The sequence below is a fragment of the Nannospalax galili genome, unplaced genomic scaffold (assembly GCF_000622305.1).
Source record: "Nannospalax galili isolate Female #2095 unplaced genomic scaffold, S.galili_v1.0 scaffold307, whole genome shotgun sequence".
NCBI classification, from domain to species: domain Eukaryota; kingdom Metazoa; phylum Chordata; class Mammalia; order Rodentia; family Spalacidae; genus Nannospalax; species Nannospalax galili.
The window spans coordinates 1,356,402-1,372,371 of record NW_008359625.1 but is presented as its reverse complement, the minus strand read 5'-3'; the positions used below and the strand labels follow the sequence as shown (position 1 = coordinate 1,372,371).

At 39.9% G+C, this 15,970-nt stretch overlaps 1 protein-coding gene and 1 non-coding gene across 2 annotated transcripts in view; both read left to right on the top strand.

The window, feature by feature from the left end:
* Nucleotides 1-2,122: 2,122 nt before the first annotated feature.
* Nucleotides 2,123-15,970, top strand: part of Mtpn (myotrophin) — a 40,166-nt gene continuing 26,318 nt past the window's right edge. The window contains exon 1 of the mRNA XM_008823471.3: nt 2,123-2,457. Coding sequence (XP_008821693.1) covers nt 2,386-2,457 — 72 coding nt within the window. The 5' untranslated portion in view covers nt 2,123-2,385. The remainder of the gene's footprint in view (nt 2,458-15,970) is intronic.
* Nucleotides 14,025-14,166, top strand: LOC115068534. The gene has a single exon (XR_003847882.1). It is a non-coding gene; the product is annotated as a small nucleolar RNA SNORA48 (small nucleolar RNA).

Here is a 15,970-nt window from a genome sequence, read left to right as displayed (position 1 = left end):
GCTAAGCTTAGAATTTGTAAGAGACAAGATGCTATTTTAAACACATTAAGCTCCAGACATTGAAATGGAAGATTAAACATAACAGTTAATCCCACAGCAGAAATTCAGGCTAGAGATAAACCAAACGCTGTCAGTATGAAGTAAAGCAGAGATCACACAAGTGTTTCTGAGTAACCAGAATTTGACTATCAAAATCCGTCCCCTCAAGTTTCCTTCCAGAAAGCCATGAACATTGGGAATGAAGATTTGTAGCCCCAACTTTCAGAAGTAAAATTAGAATAACAGTGCAAGCAGCTGCTAAATATTTAGAGGGTTTTCTTTTTATGTGGAGTCCTCACCAATTGTTACTAAGTGGTAACAAATACATATAAACTAACTGAGCATCATCATTGTTATCCAGGAAAACCCAAGCAACTTGCTAAAGATGTTAAAAACTGGTCATAGTGCATCCGACATTTAAAAATGGCTCCACTATGGGTTTTCAACCACTCTACAATGTGGTCACAGTAATAAAATTGCTTGGTTTACTCATTTCGTGAGTAATAAATAATAGTCTCTATGTATAATAGTTCCAATAAGAAATTTTATTGGATTGCTTGATGTTCACATGTATATACTTGAATCATTAGGGTTCTAAGATACAATTCACTAGGTGGATGTGCTCTAAGGTATTTCACCTGAACCCTAGGAAGAACAGAACTGGCTTCATGAGATGTTTTACAGGTATAAATCATTTAAAAAGCAGGTGTTTTTAAAACACGGAATTTTAAATTTTTTTTTATGTGTATGAATGTTTTGCCTGAATGTTAAGTGCACCACATACATGCAATGCCCTCAGAGACCAGAAGAAGGCGGAAGATCACCTGGAACTGGAGTTTCAATGGGTTGTTAGCTGTTATGTGGTTGCTGGGAACTGAACCCAGGTATTCTGCAAGAGCAGCTAGTGCTCTTAACCATTGAGCCATCTCTCTAGCCCCCAAACACAGAATTTTTGGATTGTAAATTGTGCCAGACAGGTTTGCTGGATGTCATTTGCTGAACAGGAAAACGAGATTTTATCCCTATCACACATTGAAGTGTTTCTCATCACAGAACATAAAGCACAGTAGTAAAATGCACAACATTGGCATTATTGGGCCCACAAGAAATTCAGTCAGTAAAGACCTTTACTGCCAAGCCTGATGACCCAGGTTCCATCCCTGGGACCCTCATGGTGGAAGGAGAGAATAAACTCCCACAGTTGTCCTCTGATCTCCACGTGTGCCATCACATGCTCATACCCACATATATCCAGACATGCACACATACATAAGCAATTAAAAATGAATAAATTCATGTTATTGTCTTAAGTGTTGAAGATTTCCTTCTGGGCAGGAATTAATTGCTTTATTCCTTCCTTTTCACCACCATCTGCTGAGCAGCAGGATCTGAATGAAGGGAAGGAAGGAAGGCATGAGTGAAGACATAGAGGAAGAGAAGGGAGGGAGGATAGAAATCATCTCCCTGGCCAGTCGATGACATCCAGGAGTAAGAATTCAGTTTGATGCTTCAAGGCAAAGAGAAGCTGTCTGTTATAATTTGTGGGTTCTATATTCACACTTATACAGGCGGCACTAAATGGACTGGGTGGGTTTAAAAAAGAGAGCACATGGCATGAAGTTGGAAGGGGAAAATATTGGTGGGATAGAGAAGGACTGGAGGGAGAGGAATAGGGGTATAGGGGTGGATTTGATCAAAATACATATGCATGTATGAAATTCTCAATAAAAACTTTTTTGAGAGGGGGTTGTTTTTGTTTTCTTAATGATGTCAAGTGGGATGGAGAAAGACAATCTAAATCAAACATTTTTTGGTCATTTTTAGGAAGTGAGCCCCCCAAGATTTTAATTTTTTCCCATCTGTAATGGAGTAGAAATGTATTAATGCCATTTACACTAACCTCCCTTCCCTGACACTGCCGACCTCCGGGATCCCCGTCAATCAGTCTCCTGGCCCCGCCCATTGGGCTCCGCCCCTCCCCTCCGTGCTCCGGGCCTACCTGGTTACAAATGGCACTAGGAGGCGGTTGCCTGGGCGGGGTCCGGAGCAGGGCGTTCCCCTGAGAGGAAGAGGAAGAGGAAGTCGAGGGCGGGTTCTAGCGGGGCGTGAACCGGAAGTGAAGCGTCCTGCCGTTTCTCAGCCAGGCGGAACCTGCTCCGCTGGGCCTAGCGGCCGCAGAAGAACTTTCTCCGGGCCCGACGGTCCCTGCGGTCCCTGGCCCCTGCTGTGCGGCCCCCTCGCGTCGTTAGCTCACCGTGTGGGCCTCGCGCGGCCCCGCGTCCGCTTATCCCGCGGAATCCGCCTGCCGCCCCCCCTGCCGGGCCCGCCTCCCGCCCCGCCGCCGCGATGTGCGACAAGGAATTCATGTGGGCCCTGAAAAACGGAGACTTGGATGAGGTGAAGGACTACGTGGCCAAGGTAGGCGGGGAGCGCGGGGTGAGGTCGAGGGGCCGCCGGGAGTGCGAGCCCGGGGGGGGCGGGGGGGGCGGTGTCGGGATCCCCCGGGGGCCTCGCGGTGCTAGGGAGCCGCTGAGTTGCCACAGGCTGGCCCTCGGCCTGTCTGACTCCCCTGGGGGACAGGAGGGGGTGACTAGCTCCCAAGCCTCTGGGTCGTCTTTGAATCCGGCCCTTCTCTACACCAGAGTTACTTAAATTTTGCTTTGAATGAGGTAATTCTTCATCTTGGACCCGCGGGTGACTGAGTGAAAACCTAAACAATTAGGCTCCAAGGAACGTTTTCTTGAACTTAGGGCCTGGAAGGAATTTAAAGATTCTGACGCATTCATTAACCGTGAAATTGAGTACCCAAAATAGCCATAGTTAAAATTCTGAAACTTGGTGTCACTTCTCTGTGAAGTCTTAACTTTGGGTGTGGCCTTTTTCCTCTCTCCTACCACAAAAAAACGCATATTTGCTTCAAGTGCTAAGTGTGATTTGGCATCCGGAGTGTTTAGGAAATCTGAGTAGTTTTCAACAAGCACTTTTAACTTTGGTTACTCCGTCCTTCCCCATGATTTCATCTGAAATACATACGTAGAGTGTGATAAACAGTACTGCAGTTTAGTTAGACTATATTTGGGGGTAAAATTATGAAGAAAGCCAAAATTCAAGGCTAACCCCCAGATATTGAAACGAATCCACTTTGTGTGGAACTAGGAATGCTGACCTGCCTTTGGATCCTGAAATTGTGCCTTTTGTAATTATAAGGAGAACTTAGCGTGATTTCATAGGGTGATAAGTTTTTAATGTCTTCCGAAAAGCCTAATTTATGACAACACTGAAGAGCATCTTGATCACATTCAGTCAAGATTTCAATTCTTCAAAGGGCCCGGAGTATCCTGCCTCACAGGTCTTGGTTAAGAATCATAGACCCAGAGCTTCTTAAAACTGTAAGACTGTCAAGACAAGCTGAAGGTAGTTTTTCCTCCACTTGATACCGTTGCAATTTAGACTTTACATTTGATCTGCTTAGGTATTTGCAGTGGATTTTTAAGACAGGCTGCCTTCTGTGCTGCCTTAGCTAGTTAGTAGCCTGAAACCTGAATTACTGCCCATTTCAATGTAGGGTAAACAAAGATGCATTAACCAATAATGAGGCGCTGCATGACAGACCAGAGCGAGTGACCCTTGGTTTTCCTGCCATAGTAAAACTGATTTGAATAACAAAACATTAATAAGAACTAAATTTGCAGTTACAAAAATAATATACTTAAAACTGCTTCTATTCCTGTTGTCTCCACATTATATCCCAACTATTTACCCAGACTAGAAATTGGGGGATTTTCCTATGTTTCCTAGGGTTGGCAAGACTACCATCTATAGCTTACACTCCAGACTCTGCACTACCACTTCAGGTTTGCTGCTACAACTTTCTATCCCAGTCTGTATTTTTCTTGATTTTGTTTGTCCCATCTGCTTCCTGGTCAACTTAGTTAACTGAAAGGATCTTTGTATAATATCTATTTATTTAACCATGGTTTTTTTTTTCCTCAGAGAGCTAACTTCACTACCTTTAAGATATGCTTGTGGTTCTATGTCCCTTAAAAAGGTCAACTCGGGCCTACCTAATCTCAGCCCTGGGGAAGCTAAGGCAGGCAGATCTCTGTAAGATCGAGGCCAGCCTAGTCCACATAGTAACTTCCAGGTGGGCTGGGACTAGGGAAACCCTATCAAAACAACAAACAAAAAAGGTCGGATCCTCTTTCCTTTGATGTTTGGTCTGTAAGTCAGGGTGATATGTTTCAGGCTGGCCTTCCTAAACGCACTTGTCTGGAGGCTGTCTGCCCCAGCGCACAGTAGATCATTCTGTGTGCTCTTATGTCCTGTTTGATCAAGTTGGCTCCCATCAGTCACTAGCTTCCAGGCTGGTGAATTCATGTTTGTCCCCAGCATAAATGTCACCTCTTCCAGAAAAACAATTCAACTTCAAATGGAGCCCAGCTTCTTCATTTATCAAGTTGCTATGATTTTTTGCTATGTATCTTTCATTGTGCTCTCAGCCTCTAGAGGGTGGGTATCACATTCTTAACACCAGGTTCCCACATTAAAAGCATTATGTTCCTGGTAAGAATTCTTAATTCTTCATTTAGCTGTGATTTTAATCAACCCCACTAATGATGTAATAATGGTTACCATTCGCTGGCTAATTTATGTTGCCTAGTAGTAGGAAGCACTCTGTATGATGCTTTACTCGTATTCATTTGCTTTTTACCAGTAGTATTTCAATAGTCCCAATTTAAAGATGAGGAAATTGAGATTTAGAGGAGTTCAGTAATTTGACAAGGTTGCAAAGTGAGTAGCCCAACTGGGGTTTAAACCAACCAAAGCTGTCCAAATTTTAAAGCCTACACACACACTTTTTTTAAAACCATCAGTCTGCTTTAAAATAGTTACCTGTTTTCTTAGTTTACAGAGGCTTAGTATCAACCATTAAGAAAAGGAAGGGCTTGCAAGAAGTTGTAACAACTTAGTTCTGACTATGAAGACAGAAAAGTATAGAGAGCTTTGTTTCCCCTTACATGTAACAGTTTAGAAATAATGAGCATAAAGCCAAATATCTGGTAAACTTAAATTTTCACTAAAGGCTGTCTTGCTCAATGTGTGTTTATAAGACTGATTATTTGATAGCTTGTGGAAACTTTTATAATCATATTCTTAGGGTTTATATTTGTAGTTCTGATCCTGCACAACAGTCCAGAAAAAGTTAACATTGTGTCTATTAATTAGCCATAGGAAGAAAGAGGTCACTGAATTACTGAGATTTCTAGTCATAGTTGTTTAAACACTTTACTTTTTAAAAAAATTTTATTTATTTTTATTTTATGTGTATGCATGTATTACCTGCACATAGGTAAGTGCACCCGTGTCCTGCAATGCCTGCAGAGGTCAGAAGAAGCTGTCAGATCCCCTGGGACTGGAGTTACTGACAGTTGTTAGCGGCCATGTGGGTGCTGGGATTCAAACCCAGGTCTTTTGCAAGAGCAACCAGTGTTCTTAACCGCTGAGCCATCTCTCCAGCCGCAGTTCTTTAAACACTTTAAAAAGAACATGTTATTGCCATTTTATATATTTAACCCTTGTGAATGCAGTATACAGATATTATTTCATTTACTTATAATGTCAACCCATGAACATAATAGTAATATCATTTTGAAGATTTGGAAGATAAAAAAGCAGGTAAAGAGTAAGAAATTTGCCCAGGGTCATAAAGCTCTTGAGTGATAAAACTGAGATTTGAACTAAGTTTCATGGGCTCTGAGGAGCCTTCAGAATTCCTTACTATCAACCACTTCACATACAGTTGGTCTTCATTTCTAAACAATCCCAGGTAACTCAGGGTACATTGCTACTATGTGTATATAAATCTTGAAAATTCTAAATCAGAGTAAGGTAGTAATGGTCCTCTGAGACTACTTAGTAGAGATGAGCTTTGCCATGGCCTCTCTGGATCCAGGGCTCCTTCAGGGGAATGCTTATATGTTGCATTGGTAAGTAGTCCTTATAATCTCCAGCAGGTCTGATACATGTATTCTCTTGTTTACATGTACTTCTGTTTCACTGGCTATGAAACACTATATATCAAGTTTCTAACTTCCCTTTCTCTGTGGTTTCTCTCCAACCCCCATTCTAATTACATCTGCCTTTGACACTCTCATAGGCTTGAAAAGCAACAATTGTGTACCCTGTGAAAGGAGAAAATCTCTTAAACCTGAGAAAGGTATCAGCTCTAATCTTTAGAAATTGCAAGACTTGTTGAGATCATTTTTCACTTTCCTAATAAAATAACCAATTTTAAAGAGATCCTAATTCAGTCATTTTACATTTATTGGTTTTAGGTGATTTCTTAAAACAAAAAAAAAAAACTTTAAATTAGCAGGGGTTTTTTCTCTTATAAAATTTTATTACTTTTTTTTAATGTATGAGTGTTAACGCCTGCATATGTGTAAATGCACCCATGTCGTGCAGTGCACGCAGAGGATAGAAGATGGAGGACAGAAGACGGAGGACAGAAGACGGCATCAGATCCCCTGGAACTGGAGTTAAGGATGGTTGTTAGCCACCATATGGATGCTGGGATTCGAACCCAGGTCTTCTGCAAGAGCAGCCAGTGCTCTTAACTGCTGAGCCATCTCTCCAGCCCATAAAATTTTATTATTTTTTTTGCTTTCTACAACTCAAAGGAAAACTAATAGCAACATGTATAAGATAGAGGTGCCTCCTCTCTCACCATTTTGTGCGGCTATCAGGAAGTCACAAGATCTATATTTGAGTATGGACTACCCAGCACACCCACTCTAATGTAAATAAACCCCCACCCTATGCTCTGTTAGCAAGGCAATAAACTAATTAGGATTTTTTAAAGAAATGTTCTTTGCCATTAATATATGTTATTTTAGATGAAAAAAATAAGATAGAGGTGCCTTCAGTAGTAGATGCAGAACGTTTAGTACAGTAGAGATACTTTTCTTTCTATTATACATCCAGTCTTTTTAAAAAAATATGTGTCTGTTTCTGGATAGGACTCCTATATTAAAAACCTCTGCCACCCAGGGCTCAGGGGGCCAAAAGACTTTAAGAACCAAGAATGGTAGATTACCACAAAGAGGCAGCTGGGAACCTACTCATATAAACTTACAGCAATGGTGTCAAACTGAGTTTTACATGCAAAACTCAAACCACACAGAAACCCAGTATAGAACAAGGGAAATGGGTAAGAAGCCCCAGCCTTAGCTTAAGAACTAATGGTAGCTGATCACTACTGGATGATGGAGTCTTGGTCTTCTTTGAGAAAGTGATGCTTTAAAAAAAAAAAAAAAAAAAGAAGGAAGGAAGGAAGGAAGGAAAAGAAAAGAAATGCCAGACAGACTGACCAGGCTCCAGTGAATAAACTCACCATGGGCCATCTGGGGACACAAACTTGACTCGATAGGCCTTAACAAATAAGACAGAATAGATGAAATCTGGCAAGAGGGCTATGGGAAGGGGTGCTGATAGAGGAGAGTGAGTTTAAATATGATCAAGATGTAGTATATGCACAAAAATTCAATAAAATTTTATTGAAAAATATACACACGTATACACAGAAGACAAAAATTAGCCTAGAATCCTATCCTGTTAATTTTAAGAAGTGAAATCAGGGGCTTGGGGAGATGGCTCAGTGGGTAAAACATTTGCTGCATAAGCTTGAAAACCACAGAGTGTGGATCCCCAGCACTCACATAGATGCCAGGTGGATGTGGTGCCTGCCTGTAATCCCAGCTCTCAGGCAGCAGACACTGGGATCCCTGGAGCAAGCTAGCTAGCTAAACTGGCCAAATCATCAAGATCTGAGTTCAAGTAAGAGACCCTGCTTCAGTGAGTAAGGTAGAGAACAGTCAAGACACCCAATGTCAGCTTCTGACTTCCACGTGCCCCCACATGTGGGAACACACCTTTGTGCACACATACTTATATTTTAAAAATAAAAAATAAAGTCAGATTCATTCAGGTACAGATTAGAGAGTGCAGCTGTTAGGACTGAAAAATAAAGACCTACCCAGTCTCTGAACAGTCAGCCATGCTCAAGGGGTTTATGTAGTTATTACCAGAAAAACACTGGAAATTCACTTACCCATTTCCCCCACTTAAAAGTTTTTACATGATCCTGCCCTTGCTCTTCTTAATTCCTTAGTAATCTGTCTTAAGGATGCTTCATATTGAAATGAATTGATTACTCCTTTTGCAATGGTACATGGTGTTCCATTTTGCAGGTATGCCGTAATCTCTTCCATCAGTTCTCTATGGTAAACCTTTCCAGTTTATTTTTGCAATTAAGCAGTATTATGATGCTCACCTTTGTATGTCTTAACAACTTTTGACAATAAACCCATATTATGTGCCTGATGAGTTTCATGGATTTAGGCACACGTGGACAACACACTATGAACAGAACTGGGAATCACTAAACTTTAGGTTTGCCACTGGATGGGTAAAAAGGAATATATTGCTTTAACTTACATGTCTTTAATAAAGAGGTTGAACATTGTGCTGGATAGCTTTAGTGTCAACTTGACACACCTGGGTTGAGGGAGCCTCAGTTGGGGAATTGCTTTCATTGGACTGGCATGTGGCCATGTCCATGGGGCACCTTCTTGATTGTTGAGTAATGTGGAAGGGCCCAGCCCACTGTGGGTGATGCTACCCCTCAGCAGGTAGGCCTGTGTTGTATAAGAAAGCAGGCTGAGCAGGGCCAGGGAGCAAGCCAGCAAGCAGAGTTCCTCCTTGGCCTATGCTCCAGTTCCTGCCTCCAGATTCCTGCCCTGAGTTCCTACCTTGGGCTCCCTGATGAACTGTGACCCGGGAGATGTAAGATAAAATGAACCCTTTCCTCCCCAAGTTGGTATTGGTCAGAGTATTTTGTCACAGTAATGGAGAAACAAACTAGGACAAACATCTTAGCAGAACTTTATTAGTCACATATTTTTTCCCCCGTGTTTTTCTTTTTCTCCCCCACCTTCCATCCTCCCCTTTGATTTTAGGTGTTGCTCTTTAGTCTAGGCTACCCTAAACTTGCTTTGTAACCCAGAATGGCCTTGAACTTGGGATCCTCCTGCCTCAGTCTGCCTACTGCTTAGGAGTACAGGTGTGTCCCACCATAAGTGACTCCTGTTTTCTTATTTATGCCTTTTGTTCATTTGTTTTTAATTATGTATTTGAACTGTTACAGGTTTATGTGTCCTTTATAAATTAAGGAAATGAGTTTTTGTCATGCAAATATTGTTCCCAGTTTGTCTCTTGGTTTTTGATGTTCTTAGTCTTGTGACTTAGCTGTTATATCCTTTTTATTGCTTTGGAAGTAATAGGAATGTAGATTATTGATTTATATGATACTGTGCCTGTCGGGGTGAGTGGCAATATTTGTTAGCTATTGTTAATTATCATAAATACGTTTATAAGCAAAATTTCTTAAAAGGTGTCTAGTTCACTTGTACATCCATGTTTGTTGGCTATACTTATTCATAAGAGCTAGGAAATGGAATCAACCTATACGTCCATCAGTAAGTGAATGGATAAAGAAAATGTGGTACACATACACAGTAGAATTTTATTTGTTCTTAAAAATGAAGTCATAACATCTGTAGGGAAATGGATGGAATGTTTTCTCTCATGTAGTACCTAGATTTAAAATTATGTATGTGAATGTGGAGTATGTGCATGCGTTGAAACCAAAGGGGAGACCATGAGAGGAGAGGAGACACTCCTAAGGGATGGCAGAGATACGGCAATAGAGTACATCTGGCAGGAATACAGAAGGGAGGGCTACTTGGGGGAACCAGTGACAGGTACAGTGGGGCAGGGGACGAATTACAGCAGAGTATGATGACATATATGTGCAAAAGTTCCATGATGAAACCCATTACTCTGTATGCTAAATTTAAAAAATTTTTTAAGAACAAAGAAAAGGATCCTCTAATCTAGCTCCTATAGATAAGGAGAACTTGGGTGTTAGAGGCCTTAATCAGGTCCTTGCTATTAGTATTGGAACTTTAATTCAGTTTTCTTAAACCTGAAACGCATGTATTTTTTTCATCTACTGTGATTTGTAATGAAGTACTTTCTACTAACTGCCACCTCTTTTGGACTTCTTTTTTGTCCTGTCCCATCTGCTTGGTAAGTTTCTCCTTGTGTCAGTCAGCTTTTTCATTGCTTAGTATTAAGAAAAGAGGCTTGCAGTTCTGAAGGTCCAGGAGCATGGAGCTGGCATTGGCTCAGTTCTAGAGAAGACCCTGTTCGCTGTGTCACATCATAGTGCATGGCAAGGTTGGGGTGGGGGGAGCAGTGGCCAGGCTCAGGCTCAGCACTTTGATAACCTCTACCCAGGGGGCAGCACCCTCAGTTGTTCCTGAGCCTCCTAGTAGCAGCCCCCATCCAGAGTTCCATCAGCTCCATCAACACATTGAGAACCAAACTTTGAGCTCATAGACCCTTGGGGAACAAAGCACTTCCAGACTATAATTTTTAAAGTTTTTGTTCTGCATAGTGTTCCCTGTTTGTTCAGTTTTCATTTATGCCAGTGTGGTATTTAGTACAGAGCTTTCTTGCTGTGTTTATGCTGTAGAGCCTTTTAAACTTAACGGGCCAAAGTTAACTGACAAGAAAGTCTAATTTTGCAGAATAAATCCCAGCACTCAGGAACCTAAGGAAGGAGAAGGGGAAGTAAGAGGGAAGTAGAAGCTCAAATCTTGTTCCAAGGAAAATTTGAATATTCAAAAAGAGTTTTGCTTTAATTACTGCTTAAAAAAGCAGCAGAACCTCAGAGGTTCATTTATAGGTATGGATCAGTTCGTACCATTTACATACTTAAATAATGTTTCTTGAGAATTCAGTGGCGCTCTTCACAAGAAAGTATTCAGCTAATCTGTGTGAGGTACAGTGCTTCTAGTGGAACATTTGTCTTGTGAGGGAGGCTTCCCAGTGATGAACGCCTTTCTGATCTGGTGGAGTTCCCTGCTGTATAATCCGAATCTTGATGAAATGCAAAGCCTGGCTCACACAGCCACAAAAGCCAAGAAATAAATTGCGTTTTTTTGCCCACACAGGAAATGGGCTCAAAACTCAAATATGACTAATTGGATGCTTCTGGCTGGAGCTGAATATAAAAGCTTAAGCACAGTGAAGGACAGTAAAGGATGTAGTGGCCACAAGAAAACATCCAGCTTCCAAAAACCACAGCGGTAGACTGCCAGCCATGGGATCTCTTCTGTGTGGTTCTTGTGATAGATTTTGAGTTACAGTTCTTGCCTATAGTCCTTATTTCTAATGCGTTTCTTCAACCTGCCCAGCAGTATTACATTTATTTGTTAATCAGTCTGAATAGGACGTTGCTTGCATATTTCTACATACCAATCCTCCCCAGTTGTACTGTGAGTTTTTTGAATATAGAAATTATCTTTGTATTCCCAGTAACTGTCATTATTCATTATCTGCCAGACAGTATAGTCAAAATTGGATTGGATCAGATTGATATTTGCAGAAAGTAGCCCTTTTTTGTTTTCAAAGTTGGTTTACCATGTATACCTCTTCTTGGTGTAAATGATACTTCTCTTAAAAATGGCTCTTAATGTTCAAACTCTATTTCAAGCTCAGTGAACTTTATCCAATTCCCCACAATTTTAGTGGCAATGGTTATATAAATATCCTGCCACCTTTGACTTGTAAGCTCTCGTGACCATGATTTTGGAATTTTAATTAGGTATTTTTAAAACCAGTCATTTTTTGGATACTTTTTTTAATTGGATTTTTTGGGGAGAAACCAGTCTTACTAAGAGGTTTTTTTTTTTTTTTTTTTTAGGTTATTGCTTTATGAAAAAGAAGAATCCTTAGTTTTTATAACAACATAAAGCCCCAGTAAGATTGAGAACTTTCATCAAGCCTCAGCTCTCATCTGTAAAAGTGGATCGTGACAGTAACTGGTTCATCTGTTTTATACAGTTTTAAGAGAGATGATAAATATATATAAACAAAGCAGTGCCTACACATTGCATCTGTGTGAAGCGTTTGCTATTTATGTTGTCTGTATAGATTATTTCCTAGGTGAAAGCTTAGAGAGGAGGCTAAGGCAGGGGTTGGCAAACTTGGTTTGTTTTTGTAAATGACCAGCTAGTACATATTTTAGGGCTTGTTGACCAGATGGTCTCCATCTCTGCTGTTTTCCAGAAGCAGACATAGAGAATATGTAAACAGTTGAGCAGTTGAACATGGTGTTCCAATAAAACTTTATTTACAGAAATAGACAACAGGCTTGATTTGGCACATTGGCCATAGATTGCTCATCCTTGTGTAAGTCTAAAGTTGGAAAAACTAATTTGTCCAGTAGACTAAATTTCTTCCTTACCCTCGTGGTTTCAAAGTCTAAAATAAGAAATATAATAAAATAGAAATTTTATTTTCAGGGTAAGAATTTCTAAAAGTACATTTCAGAAATCTTTATGGTTGAAAGATGTTAAACTGTAAAGAAAAAGGAAGCATAGAAAGCCATGTGTGGGTAGATGGAAGAAAGTTCAATTAAATTCTCTGTAAGAAAAAGCAAAGAATCTAGTGAAATTGAACCTTAGGCAAGAGGCATGGGATTACTCTATAAATCATTATTCACAAATGTGTGAACAGGAATTAATTTAGGTTTCTAAACTGAAAGGAATTTCTAGAAATGTTTTTCTCTTGTCAAATGTTCACTAAAAATACTCAAGAATTCTCATGAGACTCCCATGACCTGGCTTGGTTTCTAACTCCAGCAGTGAGAGAGAAGGCTAGTTAGTTAGCACAGTTTTCACTGGTTCATTCATAATTCATTCAGCAAAAAGCAACTGAACACCTACAGTGCCAGCCATTGTGTTGGGTGAGATGAATGCACTGAGAAGAATACTCCTAAGGGGGTTCATTTGAGCGTGTGGGAAAGCCACAGATCAGATAATTGTATGGATTCTAAATAATTTCCCTTCTTTCATACGTGAAATATGAATAAAATTTAGAAAGCAGTTGTATATTTTGTTAAGAAAACACAGCTGTAGAAAAATGGGTTCTAGCTGGGTATGGTGGCGCACATCTTTAATCCCAGCACTTGGGAGGCAGAGGCAGGGTGATCTCTATGAGTTCGAGGCCAGCCTGGTCTACATAGTGAATTCCAGGTCAGCTGGGGCTACAGACTCAACACTCTAGATTCAAATCAGAAAATAATGAGAAAGAATGCCTCATTTAACTACCCAAGTAGGCCTTACCCTCATTTTATAGTCACGGAAATAGTAACACTGCAGAGATCTCCCAACTAATGTAGTGGAAGGACAGGATTGCAGTTCTGATCTGAGCCATCCCAAAGAGTATTTCTTTCTGTTCCTTCCCATCATTTTACACTGAAATGTTTCAGAACTACAAGTAAAATACATGGATGGGGAAAAATAGCTTTGTTCTGTCTGCCCCAGCCCCTTCCCCCAGCTGGTTTCCCTCTCTTGTAGTTTATTTACAAACACAGCTTTTGATCTGTAATGCACTGAAATAAGAAACTAGATACTCTCCAGACTATAAAACTTTATTTTAAAACTTATTTTTGAAGTTTATTTTACTTTATGTGTATTAGCATTTTGCCAGCATGTATGTAAGCACACCTCATGTATGCAATGCCCACCAAGACCAAAAGAGGGTGTCGGATCCCCTGGAACTGAAATTATGGGTGGCTGTTAAGCTGCCGTGTGGGTGCTGGGAACTGACCCCTGGTCCTCTGCAGGAACAGCCAGTGTTCTAGTCATCCCTCCCAGTCCCTAGGCTGCAAAATTTTTAAGAAGTTTGTATTTTGTAAATGAAGCTGCATTTCGATTATCTTTTTTTCTTTTTTCTTTGCAAACAGAAACAGTGTTTCAAATTAATTTAATTCTGGTAAGACTTAATATAAATACATGTACTTGGTTATTAAAATTTTACCACAAGTAAATTTTTTCTTTAACGAAAAACACTGTACTCCCAGCAGTGGGCAAAGATGCACCTCATTGGTGGTGGTGGTCTTATATCAGTCAAGGGCAGAGCAGATGGTGTCCTTTGTTCATCCTAGCTTGATGCCTGGCTTGGTGGCCAAAGCTGTTTCATGCCTAGGGCACTTTTTTTTTTTTAAAAAAAGACTATTACATTTACAAAGTGTATGACTGAAGTTAGGCCTTTTGAAGAAAAATATATTGAGAGTGCACTTAGCAAATCAATCGACTGTGTAAAATAAAACCATTCCAAAATTTGAATTATTTGTTTCCTTTGAAAAAAAATTCAAGTAAATACATAGATAGGGGAATGAATGCACCATAAGATTAGTGCCTTGACTTCAGAGGTTTCTACGTAAAAGCTATTAGGCATGACATTTATTGCCACTTCAATTTTTTCTGGTTCATATTTTTTCCACTTCATTAGTTCTGTTGACATGGATTATAAATTAATAAAAACTAACCTGTAATATATATACATATATATTTTAATATGTCCTTTCAAAACCTGAATGATCCTTGGATAAGAATCCCAGAGATACTTTTCACTTGTTTAAAACTTACTTTAATTTTCATTCTTAAACATGATATATTTGTTGTGTGTTACTGTGAGCATATTTTTCTTGCAAGATTCACAACCATCACTGCCCAATATTGAAGTGTTAAGGTATCAGTGAAATACCTCCCAATTGGAAACCTGGCTGAAATGATCTGTTGGATTGTAGGAAGTAGTCATTGCAATCAGGATTTTAGCCAGTAGTAAGAAACTGTCCTTTAAAACATTTAAGTATTAGGGGCTAGAGAGATGGCTCAGCAGTTAAGAACACCGGTTGTTCTTGGAGAAGACCAGGGTTCGAATTCCAGCACCCACATGGCAGCTAACACATCCAGTCCCAGGGGATCTGACAACCTCTTCTGACCTCCAAGGGCATTGCACAACACGGGTGTGCTTACGTCCATGCAGACAATACACGCATACACATAAAATAAAAATAAATAAAACTTTTTTTAAGAAGTATTGTAAGGGGCTACATTATCATATATTGTATTGATTAAGCAGATACCTATTCAGTAAATTGTAGTTGTGGGAATTATCATTCATTACTTTGAAATGAGTTTATGTTAGTAACATTGAAAATTTGCATTTTATTTATATACCAATTAGCTCTAGAAAACAGATAAAGCGTTGGTCGCGTGTGTGTGTGTGTGTGTGTGTGTGTGTGTGTGTGTGAGTCCTTGTTCCCTTCTGTCATCAATTTCTCTGTGCTATAAAATTTCAGATAAAGTATCAAAGCCTTTCTTGCCTCTTTTGACTGTCCCCTCAGTGGCAGATTTGAATCCATTGCTATGTTGTAATTTATAAGTCTGGGACATTCTATGCTCTGATGTCACAAGTACAGCAATATGTGATTCGTTGAAAAATTGCACACTGAGGTAAAAGTTTCTAACGAGGAAGGTGGGAAAGGTGGGAGGCATGAGACAGGGCAAGCGTAGAAATGATAAACCAGAGCATTCTTCTCAGAAGGATCTGTCATTAAAAAGATACTAAAACACCTCAGTCTTAAGCAATTCTAAATGGGGACAGGAAATACAGTTAACTGAATGACTGGGGGGGCATTGGCTTAGCTGTAGAATTTGGTAAATTTAATATATTTACTGCTTTCTACTCAGTCAGGTGTCCAATATTAATTTACAGCCTGTGCTTCAAAATTGTCACACATATGCTAATTTAGTCTGTAGCTTTGGAGGACATTGGTCTCTTGTGACAGTACAGTGTGAACTTATTGTACCTTAGATCTCAGTTGCACAAAGCATACACATTTGGAAATCAAAGAAAGAGAACAATGTGTTTCTTTTCAGCTAGAGAAAAACCTAAAGAAGGTTATCGGCGGGAGTGAGGTAGCCATTTAATTTAGAATATAAAGAACGTGTTT